Genomic DNA, 25,635 nt, shown 5'->3' with positions numbered 1-25,635 from the left:
TTTTATAAGAATCAGAATACATTTCGAATAAAAATGTACAAAAAGACCTACATCCAGCAATATCTATCTGGCCTACGTAAAACATCGGCCCACCTTTAGCAGGTTTGTATCAATACGTTCTTGACAGTATACAGATTAGCATCGTGACCATCAGATATATTACCTAGGTAGAAGGATTAGAAAATATTACTAAAGTTGAAATAATGAGTGTCTATGATATAAAATCATTGGAAAGATAACAGAAGCAGGTTCATTACGGTTTTAAAGGTGCAATAGTTAAGTCCAGTGAAAAGAGTAGAGGAACTCAAAAATGGGGCTTTGAACTCGAGAATAGTCAAAGTACTTAAAAACATAACTTGAAAAAAACCTATTGACTTTAAAAGGAGACTGAGCTAATATAAGAGCTAATTTTTAATAAACTTTCACAAAGCGGCATTTGTCAGGTATTTTGTAGGTGTGATGAATCTTACATTGAAATGACAAAAAGAAGCATAAATACGAGTTAAGGAGCACATTGGGGAATCTAAGGAGACCAAGGACATCGTTGTATCGACCGTGTTTGCATCTCAAAGAGAAAGAAATGTTTTTGTAGGACACTGCATCAAAGCCAAGAATCCGGGTCTCAATACTGATAAAATGGAATTTAGATTAAAGGTGGGATGTTATCAAAAATTAAAATTAAAAGTAACAAGATAATAAAAAATATTAATAATTCATAAATTGTTTCTTATATACAGAAATGTGTATGATAGGTTGAAACATATTACGTAATTCTTACATATTATGTATTTGACAATTTAATGTTACCATTTTTGGTTATCATCATATCTAAAAGGAATTTTATTATACAGAAGGCAATTTATATCTTTTGTACAATAAGCGAAAACTTCTTAAAAATGTTAAAAATCTCCAAATTGGAAACAACTTTTTATGCCAACATTTATTCCAAGACAACACCGTATTTAAACGTCTAGAATTTTCTACAACATTGATGTAGAAGAAGAATATGGATTGTTCAGTGAATTTTTTTAGACTGACTAGAACACTAAGTCACTATGTTTGTGATTTCGTACCTCATGGATCACCCAACCGATCTCGGTCAAATTTTCATCATTGATAAAGGTTCGGGCCTAGGATGGTTTGTTGAGTTGATTTTGAGTTTAAGCAGCGAGGCTATATGAGACGGGACCTACTGATTAACGTGGAATCCAAACCACATGAGCTCCCGCAATAAGATGGTTTGTATCATTTCACTTTGACGGTAGAACTTAGGGTTGAGGGAGGAGGAGGAGATAGAAAAAATAAATAAACCTTAATAAATCTTGAATCACCCTACCGACCTCGATCATATTTTCAACATAGATGAGATTCGGACCTATGATGGTTTTTGTCATATCACTTTGACGGTGCAACTTAGGGGTGGGGGAGGAGAGGATGTATTAAAAAATGATCAAAAATGACCGATATTGGTGTCGAATATATAGTTTTTGGGGTCGCTGAGATGAATAGTGACACTTCTGACGCTGTTTAAATCCAAATTCTTCCCCGCAACTTGGGAGGAGGTGGAGATATATATATATGATCGAAAATGACCAATATTAGTGTCGAATCTATACTTTTCGGTGTCGCTGAGATAAACAGTGACACTTCCGATCCCGTTTAGATCCAAATTCAGCCCCGCAACTTTGAAGAGGAGGAATAATATATATATATATATGATCGAAAATGACTGATATTAGTGTCGATTATATAATTTTCGGGGTCGCTGAGACGAAAAGTAACACTTCCAAGTCTTTAAATTCAAAGTTAGGCTCTATTGCACTTTATGTCTAAAATAAATGAAACATATTCTCCATGTGCAACTAATGGGTATTTTAGTATATACATATACATATATATATATATATATATATATATATATATATATATATATATATATATATATATATATATATATATATATATACAAAAACCAAACTTGTCTGAAAACGTACGAGATTGAGTGTTTGACGCAACTTGATGAAATTCTGCGTACGCCCCTGCCATATGCTATAAATTTTAATTATGAGTCTCAAGTCAAGTCGTTCCAAGAAAACACTAATCTTTTAAAATTAAAATAAGTATTTTTTTCTTTCTTTTTCTAGGTCCAAATCTGAAAGTTCTGGCCACTATGTCTTCAGGATTCGACCATATTGACAGAGTTGAGGCAAAAGCGAGAGGAATAAAGCTAAGCAATACCCCCGACACAGTAGCAGTGGCTGTAGCAGAAATTGCCATTGGATTAGTACTCAGTGCTGGACGTAGATTTGCTGAAGGACGGAAAATTATTTCGCAGTATGTATTTTTTCAGACTTTTTTTTCACCTAGGTATAAAGTGAAAGACTACAGATTTTCGTAATTTTAATTTTCTCGAAGATGTTAGTTGTTTCACATATAATTAAAGTTGTTTTATTCTGACATTTATCAGGGTGTCCACATTCTGGAAAGTCAGTGAAAGTCAGGAAAGCAAAAAATGTATCAGGGAAAGTCAGGGAAATGATGGATTGGTCAGGGAAAGACAGGGAAATGGTGGATTGGTCAGGGAAAGACAGGAAAAAATCGATTCAGGTCCATTGTTTATTTATTGAATTTGTGATATAGCAAGTCAATATCGGCCTAATGCATATGTTTCTAAATTTTCATTCTTTTGTATTAAAGAAAACTGTAAAAAGAAAGAAACAGAAGTGGAGAAAGAACAAGGCCAGCAAAGGGGAACATGGAGAATGGGGTTTCTTTCTTTTTTTCTTATTTTTAAACTATTCAATGGTCAAGGAAATCTGGAACTTTGGTGATGGAAAGTCAGGGATTTTTTTTTTTTTTTTGGTTACATTGTGTGGACACCTGAGTTATTCAACCTACTAATTTGTGTTTTTTAAAGCCATACTATAATGGGAAATGCATTTGTCATGTGCTAGCAACTTCTTCTTCAGCCAATAGGTAAAAGGAAGAAGCTGCAAGGGAAGAGTTGGAAAATTGAAGAAATCGTTGCATTCTTATCTCATAGTCAATTTCCACATTTCATAATTGAATGAAAACTGTACTTTTACGTGCCATGTATGGGTCTAAAGACTAAAGAACACAAATGATTTAAAAAAAGGAATGATTATACAGGTCTGAAAAAAAAGGTTACTTGAATGTATTTTTTTAGCGCTGATTTCAAAAATAAAATCCGTTTTTCTCTAACAGGTAAGGTTTTCTCACAAAATGTGGTAGTACTTTAGGAATAATTAACAAAAATCACTTGTTTTAACAAATTTCGTTGATGTTACATTGAACAAATATTTTAAGTAACACAATTTTACTGCACTAGAACACTTTAAAAATTAAGTAAACATAGACATTCAACATAGTTATCACGGTTATATGTCCTTATGGAAACGTTTACGCTTTCCAACAAAACTTCTTTTAGTGCTTTTTCTATTGTGAGCTCTTATGGATCGTTCCTCTTCAACGTCCAACAGAAATCGGCTATCATGTTTGTGTTCCATCTTCCTTAATATCTTTTTTTAAATTCTTTAATACCTTGATGAAATCTCTCCCCTTGCTCCTCGCTGACAGTACCAAGATTTGTTGGAAATTAGTCAAGGTGTGAATGTAGAAGGTGGATTTTGAGGCTCATGTTACACCTCAACTGCTTGGAGTTTTCCAACATGCCGGCTACAATAAACTTGTAGTTAGGATCCTTTTTGTTACCACAAATGTTCGTTCTGGCGATCTGGCAAAGTAACACATCCTCTACAAGCCATCGTTGTTACTATAAACAACACAAAAATAAGGAAGAATTTCGACTTCATAAAACAGAGAGAGGCATGTGTACAACACTGAGTCAAGACACGCACTGCAGAAGAAGAGTAAACAAAGACTAGACAGCTACTACAGTGGAGGGGGTTGACAGATAGACAGGAGCAGCCAGGAAAGCTATCTAGTTTGAATCTGTTTGAATCAGATCGAAATAAGAAGTCCTGAGTCCGGAGAGTCCTGAGAAACTCCACGGACGAGATGTGGTGTATAACAACCTCAAATGTCCTAAGATCGAACCAGGGACCATTTACACCAGAGGTGAGCGTTCTAGCACTGAGCCAACGTGCCTGTGATTACAATTTTTATGTAGGTAATATTAAATTCCAAACCTTATCTCGGTACTTGCTGGAATATTGCAAAGCATTTCAAAAGTCTTCATTCCAGATATTTCGTAAACTACTGTTTCCATGATCCGAGGCATTGAGGTTACGAGACATACATCTTGTTTCTTTACTTTTTGAGGAAAAAAAAAAGTTGACTGCAATTAGATGATAAATGAGTTTTATAGGATTGAAGAAAAACACGAATTACTGAAAACTTCATGTGAAATTCGCTTTTATGGTTTATATTAATTAACTTACTAATATAGGCCTATGTAGTTATTACTAGGTATAGTTTTATGAAAACACTGGTGTTAATTTTGTACTATTGATATGCCTTATGGAACACAACACTAGCAAATGTATAATGAACACTTGCATAAAAAAATAATATAATAAAAATAAAAAATAAATAAAGGAAAGTAAAAAGAAAACTAATTTAAATGAATGTTGATTTTAGAAACAAATTGTAAAAAAGGCTTTAATTTATTTTATAAATGATACAGAATGAAAAATCTCAAAATTAGAAAGCACAATTCTCACATTTATAGTACGCAAATTTCATACTCCAAAATATTACAAATCAAAAAACACAAATAGCGTGTATACATATTTTGAACACGAGAATGTGTTAGAAAAAATTTTAATACCTCTCAGATTTAATTTAAGGAACCTCTCAACACATTTCATCATAGTAATACTGTTTTTTACCCTAAATTTCTTAAGTGAAATATACAGATCATGGTTGGTAGAGAGTTGTGAATGGTAGTAGAATAAGTTGCAGAGTTTTAAGGAGAAATGTTTCAATTTCAGTAACCAATGGGAAATCAACCGACCAGCGTGGAAACTTGGACAAATGTTAGAGGGCTCCACAGTTGGCATCGTAGGGCTCGGACGAATTGGAATTTCTATTGCTAAAAGACTCATACCGTTTGAAGTGAAGAAAATTCTCTATTGTGGACATTCCAGGAAATCTCAAGGTAAAGCGTTTGCGATAGCTGCTGTAGACCAGAGTTTCTCAATTTTCCTGATGCTGCAGACCCCTCGTAACAACTGATAATTCCCTGCGACCCCTCATAAAATAAAATAAAAAATATATTTTACATATCATAAAAACGAAGTGATAAATTACATTTTTACAACATTAAATGCGTCATTTATGACAATGCAATAATGTTATAAATTGAGATATTCGGGGAAATGCAATTCTATCAGTTATGTCTAATATTATGAATTTAATACTCACCTAATGCGATGTTTTTCAAATGTCAACTCCCATATCTTTATCGCAACTAAAGTACTTAAAAACGTTTAAGTAACTCTACTTTAAAAACAAATTTACTTTGAATTATTTCAGTCGAATTTAACATATTGCATTATATTATGGAGAAATACAGACAAAGCCAAAGTAATTTTTATACTATAGAAACGAATAATAAAAATGATAGCAACTGCTGAACCAAAAGATCACTGCAAACCAATATTTAGAAAAACTTCGTATACTTCCAGTACCCTGTTTGTATATTTTTAAATTTACTGATATTTGTAAAGAGACACCTACAGGGTGTCCTTATGCGAGTAGAACAACATAATCATGATACAAGAAACAAACAATTTTTTTTTTTCTATTGTGGAACACAGAACTGTATTATATGTAAATACACCGGTATCATACTTTACAATAAACTTCCCAAAGATATAAAGACTCAGGGCTCTGTTGCTAAATTAAAAAAAAAAAAGAACTCCAGTAATATTCATTACAACACTACTTTTACTCGGTAGAGGAATACATGAATTGCTAACTGAATAAAAATTTCACATGTACAGCAAACCAGTGTCTTTACTTGTTTTAGCATTATATATATGCGAGGATTTCTAACTTCAATTTTAATAATGATATCATGCTAAATGTAAGGTATAATTATTAAGCTAGTGTGTGTAATTTGCTAAAAATGTAATGCTAATTTGTAATATAGTGCTAAATGTATGAAAAATGAACAAAATAAATACAATACAATACAATACAATTGGATGAAAATAATAATTTCAGACGTACATCTGGCTCCACGTTAATTATGTTCTTGTATTTGTTTTTCACATATACGAGATGAGCATTGTCTCGCATATATGTAGTGGTAAATGGCAGCAGATGTTTTACAGCCTTTTTGGAAATTACAGGATAAAAAGCCTTAGACTGGAACTAAAATTCCAGTAATGGTAACAAACAAAACAGGATTTTGAATGTCGAATCACAAGACAGCTTGGTAACGTGATTTTCTTCGACCTATGGAAGTCTATATTTCCAGAGTCTAGAAAGGCAATTATCATCTGATCGTTTTATTCTTCTTGCATTACAAATCGGAAAATACGGAAGTAGTTGAAAGATCAATGACCTCAAATGCTCAATCATATTCTCAGCAACATCACCAGAAAGAGATTGTTGCTGAAATTAATGAAATCACTAATTATCAATTAAGGAATTGTATTTTTATTTCTCCAAACGGTTGCATTACAAATTTAACTTCTTTATTGTTGCCTGTACCTCATCTTAAACAGAAAACACGGTCATAGATACGGTACCTTGAAGGCTCGAGCTAAGAACATTTAAGATATTAAAAATGCCCACCAAATATGCAAGAAACGAGAGCCATGTGAAATCGTTTACTATTGATATAACTCAAATTAGAATTAATGAGAAACAATTTTACTTTGTCACGAAGGACAACACGATCGCGTCAGAACCTTACCCCCGAGACAGAAAGCGAATTTTTGAGTGGAGTAATAAGTGTTTCTGACCACTTTTCCATTGTATTACAAAGAACAGAAAATAATAGGCTGTTAAGAAGACAGGCCCTATTAAAATTCAAAATTTTCACTGCTTCGTCAAAAATGGATTTCATTTTGGAGGACATTCGGTATGCAGGTAGTCTAGTTTTTATTATTACGAATCAATAAATCGGACCAGGCACTGCTTGCGAATTAATAACTTAAGAAGTTCTTAACTTGCGATATTGAGATGCGTTTTACATATGTTCGTGTTTTTTTCAGTCTTTCTTGGTAATTTTCCCATTTCTTGTCTTATATTTTTTGTATTCTATTCTTCTCAACTGCTTGAAACCTATGTAATGTATGGCACATCACAAAAAATATCCCAGATGTGGGTAACATGAGATAAGGTTTAATGAAAATAAAATGTCCCGCAGTCCCTCTTTAAATCTCTTGCGGACCACAGATTGGGAAACGCTGCTGTAGACTACTTTCTTGCTAGCTTTTTGTTTCGACATAATAAAAGAATCTTATTACTTTCAGAATATTGCAGAGTGGTTCAGATACAACAGCAAATTTACATATGAGAGTAAAAGATATTTGTGTTTCGATTTTAAATTTTATCATTGTAATATTAAATACTGTCAGCCTTTATATATATACGATTGAAAATTTGAAGTCATTGGCCACGCAGCTACCTCTGTATTTTCCAATTTGCCCTGAAAAAAAAATGATCGGATGAAAACTGCCATTCTGGAATATAGACTTCCTTCGGCCAAAGGAAAACAACTTATGATTCGACGTTCAAAATGTTGTGTTTTTTGTACTGAAGTTTGTTTCCAGTCCAAGACTGTTTATCCTAAAATTTCCAAAAGGGTTGTAAGACATCTGTTACCATTTATCACTATATATATAGAGAGAGAGACAGAGTGTCTCAAAAGTCCCTGACATAGGATAACTCTGTTAATATCAGAGTTACAAAACTTGTAAGAGGAGAAACCGTCTTCAAATATGATGTTTTCAATTTAAAGTGAAGGATTTTTTTTTTTTAAATCGGACAAGCCGTTTGGGCTGTACACTCTTTATGCACTTAATGTTAAATGAAAATGCAACGTTGTCATTTACCTGAGGCTGTGGGAGGGAAGGACGGGACGGGAAGTAGACAAATTTTGTAAGAGTATGGTGAATGGCGGCATGTTTGAAATGGGGACTGGCCATAAACACGTTAGCATAACAGACAGTAACTTCATTCACTTATGTTGCGAGTCCAGGTAAATGGCAACGCTGCATTTTCATTTAACATTGGGCACATAAAGAGTGTACAGTCCAAACGGCTCGCCCGATTAAAAGAATTCCTTCATTTTAGATTGAAAACGTCATATTTGGGGACTGTTTCCCCTCTTACAATTTGTTGTAGCTCTGATAATAAGTTATCCAATGTCTGAGGAATTTTGAGACACCCTGTGTGTATATATATATATATATATATATATATAGAAAATAACACCGGTTTTTAGGACAAAAGAAAACTAATATCTTCAAAAAAATAAAATAAAAAATGAGGTTCCTATTTATATGTCTTCCGATTGCAATTTCTCGTGTAATAATAAATAAGAGGATAATAATAAATATGGCGATTTACATTTTCTGGTTAACACGTAAACAAGGGAACACACACAAACTAAAAACTGGTAGTTATAGTCATAGTGGAAAATAAACAAATACCACAATCAGAGTTGCCAACCTCAGAGGACAAAATTATCGTATATTACCAAAAAAATCGTATATTCGTTAGGCACATGATAATTGTGGAAAGAAGTATGATATTACTAGCAATAATATATAATAAAACTTATTTAGTAACCTGCAGTTTCGAACTTCAAATTTACGTCACTGTCTTCACCATTTATTTTCATCTTTATTAACACTACTCGGAACAACTACAGTATTTCCAGCCCCTTCTAAAAGTAACTGAATTTAAAGAATTGATGCAGCGTTGCCATTTGCCAATTCTCAAATCGATATTGAGATATTTTAGCGGGAATAATTGTTAAAAGCCTCAGTGTGTGTGCTTTGTAATTATTGAAGGCACATCTACAATTTATTTGCACATTCAAAAATTGCAAAAATTGTGCGTTGTACATTATCGTGTATTGACTTATTATCGCAATGGCATTATTATATATAGCATAAGGCTTAAATTATTGTATATCATGGTAAATTACCATATGGTTGGCAAGCCTGACCATAACTATTAACTGACAAGTAAACCTTACGTTTGGGTGAATCGAGTTGCTGACTGAGACACATATGAGCAAGTAGTACTAAATGTGGGCAGTATTTCAGTGAAGTTGTAGGTGCGAAGCTCCAGGGGTTTAGGAGATACAGCTACCAGAACATCATATTGAAGTACAGAATAGTCTTCATACAGTAGGAGGTAAAAACCCTGTAAGACCTCTTGTAACGACAAAAGGTGAATAACAAATATATGGGTACATATTAGGACTAGGGGAAGTCATATAGTAAGGGTATACCTGACGTCGGCCATCTTGAAATCCGCCATTTTGAATTAAGGTTAAATTTTTAAAATAGGAATAGGGTCATGTGATACATGATTTAAGGCGCAAATTTAATCAGAAGAGCAATGGTCACGTTAATTTTGATTTACGCGCAATTGGTAAAAACTTACAGGGGAATTAAATATTGTTGCAGCATATGTATTAGTCCTTTACCCCACTTTGTAAATTTTGTGTTAATGATAATAATTAAATAAAAAGCAAGTGGATAAATATTAGGCCTATGGTAAGAGTTGCCCTGATGGTGGCCATGTTCAAATCCGTCATTTTGAATTAGACAAAAGTTTTAAACAAAACGCGTAACAGTGACACCTTATTAATAGCAAATTTTACCATAAATCCAACGGTATAACCATTTTTGCTTTATCATTAACCAGCATTTGTTACGCCACCATTGTATTTCTTATTAACTTCTAGCCCGAAGTCATATATTGCATTGTCCTATTCCCATTTAATTTTGTGCTGGTTAATGATAAAGCAGAAATGGTTACCGGTGGATTTATGGTAAAATTTGCTATTATAAGGTGTCACTGTTATACATTTTGTTTAAAACTTTTGTCTGATTCAAAATGGCGGATATGAACATGGCCGCCATCAAGGCAACTCTTACCATAGACCTAATATGTATCCACCTGCTTTTTATTTAATTATTATCAATAACACCAAATTTACAAGGTGGGGTAATGGTCTAATACATATGCTGCAACAATATTTAATTCCCCTGTAAGTTTTTACCAATTGCGCGTAAATCAAAATTAACGTGACCATTGTTCTTCTGATTAAATTTGCGCCTTAAATCATGTATCACATGACCCTATTCCTATTTTAAAAATTTAACCTTAATTCAAAATGGCGGATTTCAAGATGGCCGACGTCAGGTATACCCTTACTATATGACTTCCCCTAGTCCTAATATGTACCCATATATTTGTTATTCACCTTTTGTCGTTACAAGAGGTCTTACAGGGCTTTTACCTCCAACTGTATGAAGACTATTTTGTACTTCCATATGATGTTCTAGTAGCTATATCTCCTAAACCCCTGGAGCTTCGCACCTACAACTTCACTGAAATACTGTCCACATTTAGTACTACTTGCTCATATGTGTCTCAGTCAGCAACTCAATTCACCCAAACGTAAGGTTTACTTGTGAGATATTAACTATAATTATTTTTGTTACAGGAGATGCAATTGGTGCTGAATTTGTTCCATTTGATACGCTGGTCCAACAGAGTGATTTTATTATTGTTGCCTGTCCTCTCACGCCAGAAACAAAAGAAATGTTCAATAGGAAAGCGTTTGCGGCAATGAAAAACAATGCAGTATTCGTCAATGTTGGTCGAGGAGGTACGTAAGTTCTAAAAAGAAAACTAAACTCACTACACTTATTTGCACTACATTTCGCGAAAAGAATATGGCCTGCCAGATGGCACACATGCAACTAGGTGATGTGTGTGCATCAGTGGCGGTTCATGAGGGAAGTCACATAAGTAAATAAATACGTTTTATCGGTATATGTTATAACGAGAGAAAGCTTACCTAATGTACTAATTCTCGTATATACTTTCCTGAAACTTCCTTTTCTTAGCTTGTAGAGATATATGTTTTCCTGACATGGCTTCTATCTTCAAGAGCCCTGGGCACCTCATTCATTGGCTCGCAACACGATTATTTCTGGCTCTGAAGAGCATAGTTTGCGCAGGGTGCTCACCCAACCGTGGATTTCGTACCCAATAATAATAATAATAATAATAATAATAATAATAATAATAATAATAATAATAATAATAATGTATATTATAAAATTGAAAGTGACTATGTGATTCTTAATCTCTTGAACCGACCGACCGATCTCGATCAAATTTTCAACGTAGATGCGGTTCTGGCCTGGAAGAGTTTTTAGCTATTTACTTTGACGGTACAACTTAGGGGACGGGGAAGTGGGGACATAAAAAATAAATAAAACTTAATAACTTTTGAACCACCCGACCGATCTTGATCAGATTTTCAATGTAGATGAGGTTCGGGACTGGAATGATTTTTATTATTTCACTTTGACGGCAAAGGTAGGGAAGGGGGTGGAGGGGGATATATACAAAAATCAATAAATATAAAAATAAAAGTGACTATGTTAGTGAATTAATTACTTTTGAACCACCAGATCGATCTCAATTAAATTTTCAACATATATGAAGTTCAAACCTGGGAAGTTGTTTATCATTTTACTTTGACAGTAGATCTTAGGGGAGGGGATGGGAGGAGGGGGAAACATATGAAAATAAATAAAACTTAATAACTCCTGAACCACCCCACCGTTCTCGATCAAACTTTCAACATAGATACGGTTCGGGCCTGGGATGTTTTCTTCATTTCACTTTTACAGTGGAACCTAGGGAAGGGGAAGGAGGGAGATATGTGTAAAAAGAATAAAAATAAAAGTCACCGTCTTTGTGACTTCATCACGCTTTAACCACAGGACCGATCTTAATCAAATTTTCAATACGGATGAAGTTCGGACCTGCGGTGGATTTTATCATATCACTTTAACTGTAAACGTAGGGGAGAGGGATGGGATAGGAGAAATCTATAAAAATAAATGAAACTTAATAACTCTTGAGCCACCAGACCTATCTTGATCAAACTTTCAACATAGACAAGGTTCGGGCCTGGGATGTTTTCGTTATTTCACTTTTACGGTGGAACCAAGGGTTGAGGGAGGGGGAGATATACATGAAAAAATAAATAAAAATGAAAGCGACTGTCTATGTGACGTCACTCTTGAACCATCTGACCGATCTCGATCAAATTTTCAATATAGATGAGGTTCGGTCCTGGGATGGTATTTATCTATTCACTTTGACGATAGCACTTAGGGATTGGAGGTAGGAGGGGGAGATATATAAAAATAAATAAAACTTAATAACTCTTGAACCACCGGACCGATCTCGATCAAATTTTCAACCTAGATGAAGTTCGAACATGAAATGATTTTGGTCATATCACTTTGATGATGTAACTTAGAGGAGGGGAAACACATTTAGAAATGCTCGAAAATGACCGATATTAGTGTCGAATCTATAGTTTTGAGGTCGCTGAGATGAACAGTGACACTTCTGATACATTTAAATTCAAATTGAGCCCCGCAAAAATTGTGGGAGGGGAGAAGTGTATATATATATATATATATATATATATATATATATATATATATATATATATATATATATAATCAAAATTACCAATATAAGTACCGGTATCGAATTCGTACTTTTCGGGGTCGCTGAGATGAACAATGACACTTCCGATGCCGTGGCCTGCAACATGGGGAGGAGAGGGGATATATAAGTCATCGAAAATGACCAATATCAAGAAGCGCTTTAGTAATAGTAAAAAGTGACTGACTAACGAAACATATTACTAGTTTTTTCTTAATTTAACCCAGCGAAGCGGGTAATTGAAGCTAATAATAATAATAATAATAATAATAATAATAATAATAATAATAATAATAATAATAATAATAATAATAATAAATAAAATCGTGCAATTCCTTATAAAATCTTGCAAATTAAAAGAAAAATTGAAATTAACACAAAAAACTCATCAGAAGCTGCATCGTGTGGTTTTTATTGTCATTATGTGGTCAGTAAAGGTTATTTTTTATAAATTTTCCCCCGTATTTTTTTTTTAAAAAAAGACTGTGACTTTAATTATTTAATTTAAATGGGAATCCTGTTGCTACGTGGTAACTCAAATAGCTCAATAATTGCCCCGCAATGATGGCTTAACACAGAAACTTAGTGCGTTCGATTACACAAAACATTAAATAGAAACTAATAATCGTCCACAACGAAAACTTTTTATAAATTAAAATGAAAATACATTAATTTTTCGGTAGTCCAATTTAAAATTTTTGCTTTATTTCGATTGCTTATTCCGTAGTGATCAATAAAGTGTGCAATACGGATTAGTTTAGAAAAGAACTAAAACTAATATCGATTTGTAAAAGAAAGTGCTCATACTAAAGATATAATACTTCTACATCTACCTTATACTCTTTCAAATCTTCTAAATATACACTGACACCATCAAATTCCTTGTTGGAAAATGAACTAACAAAGTTGGTAATTTTCTTCTTTGCATTATGGGTCAATTTCTTCCTTGTGGGCATAAATTGTGAAACCAAATAATATGGTACGGACTATAACATTATAAGTAGCTTATTTAATAATAAATATATAATGTAATATTTCAAATGGTAAAATTAATTTTTACTTTTGTTAACAAAGCTATTAACAGTAGAATACCAATACTTGTTTAAATTTTCTTTGTCTGTATTAAGATCTGGATCATCTTTAATGCGAATATATAAAGAGTCAAAGGGGCAGTAGTGGCTAAGTTGTAGGACCACTTAACTTCGGTGCGTGGGGTACCTAGTTTGATTCTAGCTCGCGCCTAGTGGAATTTGAGGTAAACGAACACTGTGTGCGTGGGTTTTCTCGAAGTCATCCCGTTTTCTCCCACTTTCTTCATTTGATCATTTCGTTCAGTATCATCATCAGCGTTTCCCTTAGCCCCAGAAGATAGTCGAAGGATGTTAAACTAAAAAACGAAGAGAAGAAAGAAAAATGAGCGATTCAGTGTGTTGTTTTAATTCGGTAATAGTGTCCATTGATTTAAGATAGAGATATGGAACATTAAAAGTAACATTTTGGCGAATAGTGTGCCAGAAACATGGGACGTTAAAGATAGAATTTTGGACAATAATACCCATTAATTGAAAGGACAGAAACATGGAACATAACAATAAAAATTTGGGTAATATTGTTCATTAACATAAAAGATAGAAACATGGAGCATTCGGACAACACTTTCGGAAATAATACTCATTAGCTTAAAAGAAAGTGGAACATGAACATGAATAATAATTTTTCAAGGTAATTTCCTTCGGTACACAGGAGTAATTTTTCATACTTACATGCTATAGCTTTATAGTCAATTTATAAATTTTAAAACGCTAAAGGCAGGAACTGCTCTCTTGATTGTTATACTACAAGCAGCTTAAAAGATTATAATTATTATTATTTATCTGTTTAGGTGTAGTTGATCAACCTGCCCTCGTGGAAGCTCTTAAGACTGGTAAGATCTTTGCGGCAGGTTTGGATGTGATGACTCCTGAACCTCTGCCCGGTGACCACGAACTACTCAAACTAGACAACTGTGGTACGTATTCAATTCAAATTAATTAAGTTAAATAACAAATTTTAACGACATTAATTTGACTACTCATTGTAGTCTCCGTAAAATCATGTTTCAGAGTACAATGTTAGACTTGTGATTAAGGATCTTGAATCCTGTCATTCTTTTATTTAAGAACATATAATAATCGACCTTTATTCACAATTGTTTTAAGTGGTATATAGAGATACCTACTTATTATCAAGAGTAGAAATACGTGGTATAGGGTGTTCATTCAAGAACGCAATTTTTGAAGTGCCTGCCATCGTCATATGTTCTCTGTACGGGTAGGAATAGAGAGCTTCAAGACGGAACAGTGTGTTGTCATAGTGAAAACTTATTACAAATGTGATGACTGGTGAATATTGTGCAAAGACTGGTGAATGTTTGGCTATGACGATCATGTGCTATTCGGCGTTTCGTGACTGCCAACCACGAAGACAAAAGATGAAAATCATGTAACGTTCAGTGCTGCCAACTTACTAGAGCAACAGTGGCGGGCATTTCAAAAGTTGCTTGCTTTATGGAACATTCTTTACTATTAGAAAAAGAAATCAAAAACAGTGAAACTGTGTTCATCTCTTGCTTGGTCGAACATTTGTTTACAGGACATATCATAAGAGCAGTGTTCGAAGTGGGGAAAAAAGCAGAGGCGGTATGTTTTATTACGATTTTAACTCTATATACTGGCTATCTAGAAGTTGAAATACGGTGAGGGTATGTTGCCTAAAAGATTACATTTCTATTTACATAATGACTGGAAATCACTGGAGGGCTTCCTTTTAGATACGGGGGGGAGGGGCATGGATCCCTTGCCAACAACTTTCTGAAAAAAATCCCCTTATGTTTGTTGTATTACAGAGAATTATACATGAAAATGTTCACATATCGTTATATATATATATATATTAGCAATTTCCTGCGGGAAAGCTCCCGGACACCCTACTCGACTGAGGGGTATTCCAAACCTCTGGAAGAATTACCCCGACAGCAGACAACCCCTAAATCCGCTCATGCCAAAACACGACATTTATATGAATTAACAAGACACACATACATACAACAGAAACAATTTAATATGGCACATCAAAATATAAACTAGATGAACTGCTTTGAAGACATCTCATTTTAAAAACAAAAGGTAGGAAAAAGGTAACCAAAATATCGGTGTTGTCAACTTGGAACTTATTTCTACATAAGAAATAAAATCTTTTTATGTGCAAAGTTATTCGTCAGTTACTGTGTATGAAAATGGATTTATTAAAGATATTTAGTATCTACTCTCCAGTAACGGTATGTCTTGATCATAGAAAAACCAGAGATGGTATGCCTTCATTACTGAAAAACCAGAGGCAGTATGGCATACCACCGCATACCGTCTCACTTCGATCACTGCATAAGAGTATAATGAATAAGAACGTACGGAAGTAAACGTTCATTTATATTTTTGCTATTTTGACCAAATACTTTTAATCAAAGAACCGTTAATTTCTTGTTATTTTAAGTCCAACAATTAATCTCAGTTAGTATTTTATATTGACTAAGATAATCGAGAAATATCGCCGCTCATACGCCTATAAAATAGCTCAGGTTTAATGACACTTTCTACCATAACCTGTTCTATCTGTGCCGGGTTATTGTGTGTAGCCATACTTAGCTCCAAACTATTGGGAGTGAACCCCTGAATATCAGAGATTGATTCTGAGATCCACAATTGTTATTTAATTCTGTCAAAACACAATCTAGTAAATCGAATTCTATTTTGGGGAAAGAAGTTACTAAAGGTTCAAAGTACACAGTTGCATCTAAGTCTATGATACCTCATTTTCTTCAGCTAAAAATCTCAATATGCAGCTTATATCTTAACTGAACTTAAGTATAAACAAGTATCAAATCAGAAATTGTAGTATCCTCACATACTCAAAGGAGAGGAAGAAAAAAATACACACTAAAATTTCTTACAACAGAGGGATCGAAATATGTTATGAGATCTATTCGATAATAAAATACTTTAGTGGAAACAAACTCAATATATGTTGTTACGTGAGTTTGGTTCCAAATTACGGGATCATATCTGTACCAAAAAGACGTTAATGTCTGTCAAAATAAATTTTAGCATAAAGTAGTGCTACATTCAGATGCTTGGCTTGTCCAATAACAACGCACCAAGTCCACGTAACATAACAAAACTAAATATTATATAAGACTTGTAATGATTTTCGATGACTCTCTGTCCAACGATTTCATTTTTAAAAGCTTCTAATTTGTCATGTTATAACGTTGATCTGTCAAATATTCATACGTAATATGTAGGAAATGGAAATAATTCATAATCATTACAAATATTCTGCCATCATGGTAGAGTACGTTCTCCAAACATTGAACGGTACGTGTGACTATGGTTTATCAGCTAACCTTTTTTTTCTGTCTTTACGCAGGAAATATCTCTTGAATAGCGTAAATACTGCTCATTCTAGATTTGGAACAATATATATAACTTAAACAACAGTAAAATCTGACCACAGAGATCACTTATAATTAATAATCTGTTACATTTCGACAATGCCTTTACCAAATACATTAACCGATGAAGGCAGTGCTATATTGCTGAAACAGTAATACAGATTATTAACGATATTATCGTGTGGAAGTGTTTGCTTTGGTGAATTTTATTTTTTGTTTAGATTGAATAACGTCCATCTACTGTAGTCTTTGCTCTCCTCCCTCGTTTTTCTTCCATCATGCCTTTTATGACATCTCGTAGAGTGTAGTTCTCTTTTCAAACAATGTCCTAAAGTGGAAACAGAATACAAAACACATTTATAAATTAAATTTCTTACTCCTCAAATGCTACAAAACTTGTTGATACTTTCTCAATCGCCAATAATTTCGAACACCAAACAGTTCTTCTTCCTCTGGATGTGTGATTAAAATTTCAGAAAATAACGGTGCTTTTCAGCATCTTGAAGAAAGGATCAGAATTCCTTTTAAGATGTAGAAAAACAGAACATACACAATTTTATTTTCGGATCTAGACTCTCAAAGAAAAGACGTTCGTTGAGCGTTCAAATTATTATTAGTGGTTGATAAGGTTATGTGTGGAAAAATGGTGTAATTTCTTTATAACTGTTTCTCTTTCACTTATTTGTTCTTTATTATTTTTTGCATGTTTCTTTCCTATCTGATTAAGCATTTTAAAAAGAAGTGCTTATAGGTGACCTTTTTTAAAAAGTTCTTTAAAAGTAAACTAAATCAAATATGTTGCAAAATGAAAATAAGTACCATACTTTTAATGAAAACAATCTCTCTTTCTAGTGCTTGTCCCTCATCTCGGAACTGCAACTGGGAAGACGAGAGCAGAAATGGCTGTATTAACTGCTAAAAATATTGTATGCGCCCTTGAAGGAAAAGATCTCCTCACACCAATTTAATAGAAACATGAACGTATTTTTTTTTAAAATGTATACTCAAATAAAGCATTTTATCTAATGTAAAATACGTGTATTATGTATGTTACATCAATTTTTACAAGCAAAATGAAATCCACTAATTTTTCGTTATGCGAGGGGCAATCAAAAAGTTCTCGGACTGTTGCAGTTTTGGCATTTGTGATGCAATCACAAAGAAACATTGTAGAGTACAGTCCTAAATCTAACAAGTCTCGACACGTCTTAACAGGCAGTGTACGAGTAGTGTAACTGAATAGAGGAGTGAGTGTAGTGATCAGTTGGCGAAATTTTACAGATCGAGCAACACACACACATCAAGTTCATGTGCAAATGGGAGGGAAATCGGCTTCAGAGACTCTGAAAACCTTTAAAATAGTTCAGCACCGAGGATGTTTGGTTCTTCATCAGTAGCGTCTCGTGACGTGGATGTTAGGGCATTAGCAAAAAAGGAAAAATATATTAACCATCACAACCATAGGCGATACTAGGGGGAAAACCCCCGCTCCCCAGGAGCAAAGATGGGCCCACCCGCTTTTTTTTTTTTTTTTTTTTTTTTTTTTTTTTTACTGATCGAAAATATTGTGATAAATTTACCTCAATTTACGCATAACTGTTTTAGTCGCATTCGCATTCAGGATATGAGTATTTAATAGTGTCTATACTTTGCCCACCCTTCCTGAATATAGTCTGTACCTGGAAGTTCTCGCAATTTTCGAAAGTAAGGAACCATGATCGTCACCACATAATGTCCTAGTTACGGCAACCTATAAATAACAATTTAGTCTGGAAATTATAAAGAGGAATCAAGGAGGGTTTTATTACGTAAGGAATACATTTAATTACAATAATAATGATATAAGTAAATATACCCTCAAAATATGAAACTGAAAATCAAAAACAAGCAACTACTTACTTACAATTACGTGAATTTCAGCTCAAGTCGTCTTTCTTTGCGTAGAAACCTCTGGATTACTGCTTTAGAAACAGTAATAGGGGCCCGAAACCGCAAATCTTGAGGATGACCCACTAACGACAAAGTAAATGAAAATTAGGGAAATAAAAAGGCAGAATGGAAAACCGTTCTGTAGCTTAACGTCCAGGCTTTTTTTTCTTCTTTTTTTTTTTTTTCATCAACTGACACTTCGAACACAACTTGGATTGAGAAAAAAATGATGTTCCTTTTCACCGTACTCCTTACATGTATTTTAGGAAGAAGTCGATTGCACCATTAACTTTTTAATTGAATGATATGTTTAGTAATAAAATAAAGTGTGTAGATCATACCTCCTCTCCCCCAGAAAACGTTTTCTGTATTGCTATAAAATATCTGTATATCCACAAATAAATCTACAGACTTGGCAACGCTTGAGAGAGGCAGAAAACTCAAGACGTTGATTTCCTAACCAACGCCTTGAATCACACAAGCACGAGGTGAGAAACACGAAGCGCATGCGCAATAGGAGTCTTCTAAAGCAGTGAAAATTTAGCCAAAGTGTTGTCAACGACTGACTTACAGAGTTGTCTCCTCAAAACAAGACGGAGACCGCACAGCACTTCTCTGTTCTTTTGCACTTCAACAGTTGATTCTGTCTCGTTGAAAATAAAAAATCCCAAGTTCTGACGATCCGTTTGTTTAAATTAAAATACTCTTTTCTTCATTTTTCGTTGGGCGTTTACACACGACTTGCACACCCAGAGAAGACGCTACTATTCTTCATAAAGCTAGAAATGGGCCTTACAGGTACTCGTCAAAGAAGAAATCAAAACGATCGCGACACCTTAATTTCAGAAGATACCAAATGAGCACTTTCGTCAGTGTTTCCATCAATCGCAGGATCTCTGAAAAAGTGTGTGTTCCGCAGGTACCTCCTTTGAAGGCGATTAAGTAAATGTGTACTAATATTGTGGTAATAGAGAGATACAAAATTCCGGAAACTTTTTGAGTGCTTCTCGTATATTCTTCCCGTGGTCATGTAACAGAATATAGTCACTCTGGTGGTCATGTAACAGAATATAGTCACTCTGGTGGTCATGTAACAGAATATAATCACTCCGGTGGTCATGTAACAGAATATAGTCACTCCGGTGGTCATGTAACAGAATATAGTCACTCTGGTGGTCATGTAACAGAATATAGTCACTCCGGTGGTTATGTATCAGAATATGGTCCATCTGGTGGTCATGTAACAGAATATAGTCACTCTGGTGGTCATGTAACAGAATATAGTCACTCTGGTGGTCATGTAACAGAATATAGTCACTCCGGTGGTCATGTAACATAATATAGTCACTCCGGTGGTCATGTAACAGAATATAGTCACTCCGGTGGTCATGTAACAGAATATAGTCACTCCGGTGGTCATGTAACAGAATACAGTCTCTTTATTACCATGTATAATAGTAAAGACTTGGATTTAATTACACGTTAAATTGGAGGTGTACATCTCACATGGCCTTGGCAGCTAAAAGCATGCTAAACTAAATAAATAAATAAATAAACAGTTCCTAGGTAGTATTCAAGATTTTATACTGTCTCAAGCTGCAAAATATGAAAGCGATTCATTGTTGTTACATCCTCATTATGGAAGCTTCAGAGAAGAACCTCAAGTTCGACGTCTTAAAGAGATAGGACAGAAGCCTACGATTAACTGATCATGCCCTCCGTGAATGTATGTCCTATTTATTCTGCTCATTTTGATCATCATCATGTTTCACCGCTTCGAGGGTCATTACGAAATTTATGATAACTATACAGGGCAAGTCAAAATGATGGACCCAGTTTCAGAAATTTATTCTGTGAAATCGTTAAGGTTAACTTTCAAAGTTTAGTTTAAACGCAGTGTTTCCACTTTCTACCGCTAAGAGTCAGCAGCAAGGAGTTAAGGAAAATTGTGTTTACTGGAGAGCAGAGATCATTTTGTGTGCTTGATTATCATGTAAACAAGTCTGTGACTAGTGTGTACCGGCATTTCCGTGGATAGACCCACCTTTAGGGAAGGCCATTGTAAAGCAGTTCCAACAACATTGAATGACCTGCGTACCCGCATCACAGCCATTGATGCTATTGACCGCAACAAATTACAAAAGATTTGGCAAAAGACTGACTATCGGCTTGATGTGCGCACCGTGTTACGTCAGGTGTTCACATACAACATTTGTGATATGTTTGAAGAAAACTTCGATGGTTTTGTCTTTCTTAGCACCTGTCTCACAGTAACATATGTTTATTAGATTCCACAGAATGAATTTCTGAAATCAGGTCCATCATTTTGACTTGCCCTGTATTATTTTCCGCTAAACATGAGATAATAGGTAATAGTATAATTCTACAATATGATTTCAATGCATTTGACAGGGTGTCTACTAAAATTCCGAAATGAAATTTCGTGACTTTTTCGTGACCTTTTCTTTACCAAACCATAAAATTTTGAAACATTCAAAAACTAATAACAGTACCTATATTCTTTAGCACCTATCTATGTTATCTCTACTTTCAAAGGCTGTTCCCTGGAGCGATAAAAACTTGGTGCTCCCTCACAGTTGAATAAACAGTTAGATGCGTACATGGTTTCGGCAATGCGATGCGATTTGCATCGCTACAGCTCAATGATGTCAGCAGAAGGACAATCTCAAGAGTGAATTTGGGTGCGAATTAGGAAGAATTTTCATGCATGCGATAGAATCATGCTTTGCTTGCGATTTGGTAGTGTCTAAAGTCGACCATAGAAATTTTTGGCGGTGAATCTTGATGTTTTACAGAGCAAAACTTTCCCAGTCTTTACTTATATTTGTACAGATAAAAAATTCCTGACCCAAAAGCTAAATCTTGTGACTTTTTCTTGACTTTCATGACCGTTTTCTGATTTCGTGACGTTTTCATGACTTTCGTGACCGATAGACACCCTGATTTGAGTACATCCACTAAATTGTTCTTGAGTCAAAGAATGAGCATCAGAAGCGGAAGTTGAACAATTATTTGATAAAGAAATACAGCATTTAGCAGCCCAAATTTTCAACTCGCCAACACATCACGTAGGAGCGGGCTTTTACGATAGCCACGAGAGAGTCAACAAGTTGAACAAGAAAGGAGGGCAGGACAGAGAGAACAGGTTGAAAAGAGGAGGGCAGGAGAGAACAGGTTGAACAAAAAAGGAGGGCACGAGAGAACAGGTTGAACAAAAAAAAAAGAGCAGGAGGGAGAGAGCAAGTTGAGCAAAAAGGAGGGCAGGAGAGAACAGGTTAAATAAAAGAAAAGCACGAAAGAGCAGGTTGAACAAAAAAGGAGGGCAGGAGAGAGAGAAAGAACAGGCTGAGCAAAAAAGGAGAGAAAAACGAGGTAGGTTGTATGGCATAAAACAAGTGTTGGCAGAGATCGATTAGTCATGAATCTAAGAATAGAATATCTTCAAAACGTTAGACTAAATTTACGCCTTATTATCCTGTTACTATTACCTTGTATCAACACCTGGTTCGCTGCCGCCTTCTCTTGTCTTTGTGTAGTTTACTGACAACACAAGCAGCAAACCTTGGTGGCATCAGTTTATATATAGTATTTTTACAGTTTGTCCCCAAAATCTGGAAACTTTTTTTCTTTATTATTCATTGTGTCACAGGAATCGGTTTATTGTTCTACTTTGTCGAGAACTTTCTAAGACACCGGGCAGGTCACTGAGAAAGTATTACGTGGCTACTGCGACGTTCTGAAATTATGGAAAATTCTACCATTAAAAAAAAAAAAAAAAAAAAAAAAAAAAAAAAAAAAAAAAAAATCAGATATGTCAGGACAAAACATATACATAAGGACAAAAATACATTCAAAGACTTTTTTTTCCCCGCTATCAATGTTAATGTATTGAATATTAATTATATAATCCCAATGTTTGTCTAAGTTACTTGAATATTTTGGACACAAGCTACGGTCTAAGGAGGACCTACTGACGGCCACAGTCAATTGGCTGGAATTACTGTAATTAGCTAAAAAGTCTACACGCAGATTGGTGAGTACATATGAAGGATTGATTTCATGTACCTAGGTAATAAATTTTAAACTTTCACATTTTTATTCTCAGTTTTTGTGTCGGTTTTTACAGATTTTAGTCTCTTGCTTGGTTCATATCCTTATTTTGTCGCCTGCCTTGATAAGATTTAACTGTACGTGACTACATCCAGTCATTTATGCAGTAAAACGAATTTTGAAGAAAAAACTACATAAGATTTATCCAAATCAACTCTTCATACACGTATATTCTGTTCGTTCTTTCTTTTGTGATGCCCACACTGCAAACACTAACTCACTATTGTCCTTCATAAAGTAATATCTGTGAGGTCGAAACTGTCCATACTACGCTCACTCGATGCAGCACTAATTGGATATGCAATTTCCAAAATCAATGATTGGAAGACGGGATTGTATGAAATGGGCGCCACGATCGTAGAATCTATCGCTTCTGTACTTTTACCGAGGCTCTGCATAAACGAAGCTATACAGGGTGAACACTCGCCAGCACGAAACATTTCACGCAACGAATCCTCGGAAATACCGCCATGTATACCACCATGTAAGTGTCACTTTTATACATGCGATTTCGAATAACTCCAGTTATAATGTCCATATTTTGTTACAGTTTTTTTGATTTTCTATTTGTACCCATTGTCAGCAACAAGGTTACTTAAGATAATCTACAGTTTAAAGTGGGATCTGAACCTTTACAGAGCATTTGATAATCTCCCACCGTGAATCGAACAAGACATGAATGCTAGCCAATAGACCAGGGAAAAAGCTGCATTGTGAATTAAATGTTGTACATACACGGTAGTATAAGAATGACCATGTATGGAGACTACTGGCAAAGTTTATACTTTTAACTGCACAATACAACACTTGGATTTTAATTAGAAGCAAAATAAATGCTACCTTTGACAGAAAAGTTCCAGGACATTCTTTTTATTATCATTTCTGAGTTGGCAATACTAAAAAGGAGCAAATGCTGTTTTTATGTTACCTGATATGTATTCTTGACATGACCTTGGCCATGTTTCCGCGTAAACTCATTCGGTTGCAGGGCTGTGCTTAACAACACACTGTTCAGGTTGTTGTCGAATTAGTTAAGTTGACACAATGGATGCTGATCGAGAGCAAAGAGTGAACACTAAATTCTGCGTTAAGCTGGGGAAAACCCCTAGTGAAACGTGGGACATGATTAGGCAAGCATATGCAGGCTAGGCACTTTCAAGAAGTCGTGTTTTCGAGTGGTACAAAGGGTTTCGTTCTGTACAAGACGAGCGTGTAAGGCAGTTATTGCAAGAAGACTGTCGTGTAACTGTAACTGTACGTATGATATCAGAACTAAATCTGAATCGTGATGTGTGTCATAAGATTTTACGCGAAGATTTAGGGAAACGGAAACTTAACGCAAAAATCGTCCTTCACTCACTAACAAATGAACAGAAAGAGGAAAGATAAAGAATTTCTGCTGAACTATTGGACAGAGCCAGACGTGATCCCACATTTGTGTCAAAGAATATTGCGGGGGATGAAAGTTGGCGCTATCAGTATGACCCTCACACGAAGTGTCAAAGTGCTGAATGGCGAAGTCATGGATCACCAGCCTCGAAAAAAGTCAAACGACAACCTTCGAGAACAAAGATAATGTTGATTGCATTCTTTGATAGAAAAGAATTCGTTCACCATGAGTATGTTCCTCCAAGTCAACAAGTGAACCAAACTCTTTACATCGAAGTCTTGGAACGTTTGCGACAAGCAATTCGACGTCGCCGCCCTGATTTGTGGCATTGTCAGGACTGGTTCTTACTGCATGGCAATGCTTTATCTGTTAACAAATATCTAGCCAAACATTCTGTTATTGCCATCCCACATTCGCCATATTCGCCCGATCTCTCACCTTGTAATTTTTTCTTGTTTCCGCGAGTGAAAAAGCGACTGAAAGGAAAGCTTCATCAAGATATCGCAGACATCCAACGGGCTGTGGCAAATGAGCTTACAAGCACCACAGTTGAAGATTTCCCTGCTTGCTTCCAAGATCTCCAGAAACGTTGGCAATTGTGTATAGATAGCCAAGGGGACTGACAACTTTGATAGGGACCAGGGTCATTACTTGGTAAGTGCAATTTTCTATGTTTTACGCCCTTTGTCCTGGGACTTTTCTGAATTTATATTGGAAGGTCACGGCCAACACTGATGACACATGCCTGTAATCCAACTCTCTTGGAGGCGAGACTGTGGTGGGGAACTGCCTCCAATGTGAAAGTTGATCTTATGGTCTCTGCGTACCCACCAGCTGCAACGGATTCAACGCCGCCTGCGGTGTGGATTCCAAATTCATAATACGTCATGTCCTTCATAATCTCGGTGTTGTAAAAGGACTCAGAACACCAAAAATCAAAAGGAAGAACTCAATTACTTTTTTACATTTAATACACGATAAG

General features: G+C 35.0%; 1 protein-coding gene across 1 annotated transcript in view; it reads left to right on the top strand.

The window, feature by feature from the left end:
- LOC145686789 (glyoxylate reductase/hydroxypyruvate reductase-like) overlaps positions 1-18,236 on the top strand; it is a 28,712-nt gene extending 10,476 nt beyond the window's left edge. The window contains exons 3-7 of the mRNA XM_081760447.1: positions 2,145-2,334; positions 4,974-5,140; positions 10,685-10,849; positions 14,600-14,725; positions 18,056-18,236. Of these exons, the coding sequence (XP_081616573.1) occupies positions 2,145-2,334; positions 4,974-5,140; positions 10,685-10,849; positions 14,600-14,725; positions 18,056-18,171 (764 nt within the window). The 3' untranslated portion in view covers positions 18,172-18,236. The remainder of the gene's footprint in view (positions 1-2,144; positions 2,335-4,973; positions 5,141-10,684; positions 10,850-14,599; positions 14,726-18,055) is intronic.
- Positions 18,237-25,635: the final 7,399 nt, after the last annotated feature.

Source organism: Thermobia domestica, chromosome 5 (assembly GCF_964235325.1).
Source record: "Thermobia domestica chromosome 5, izTheDome1.hap1.1, whole genome shotgun sequence".
Classification (NCBI taxonomy): domain Eukaryota; kingdom Metazoa; phylum Arthropoda; class Insecta; order Zygentoma; family Lepismatidae; genus Thermobia; species Thermobia domestica.
The sequence above is the reverse complement of the archived record's forward strand: the minus strand, read 5'-3'. Positions and strand labels throughout refer to the sequence as shown.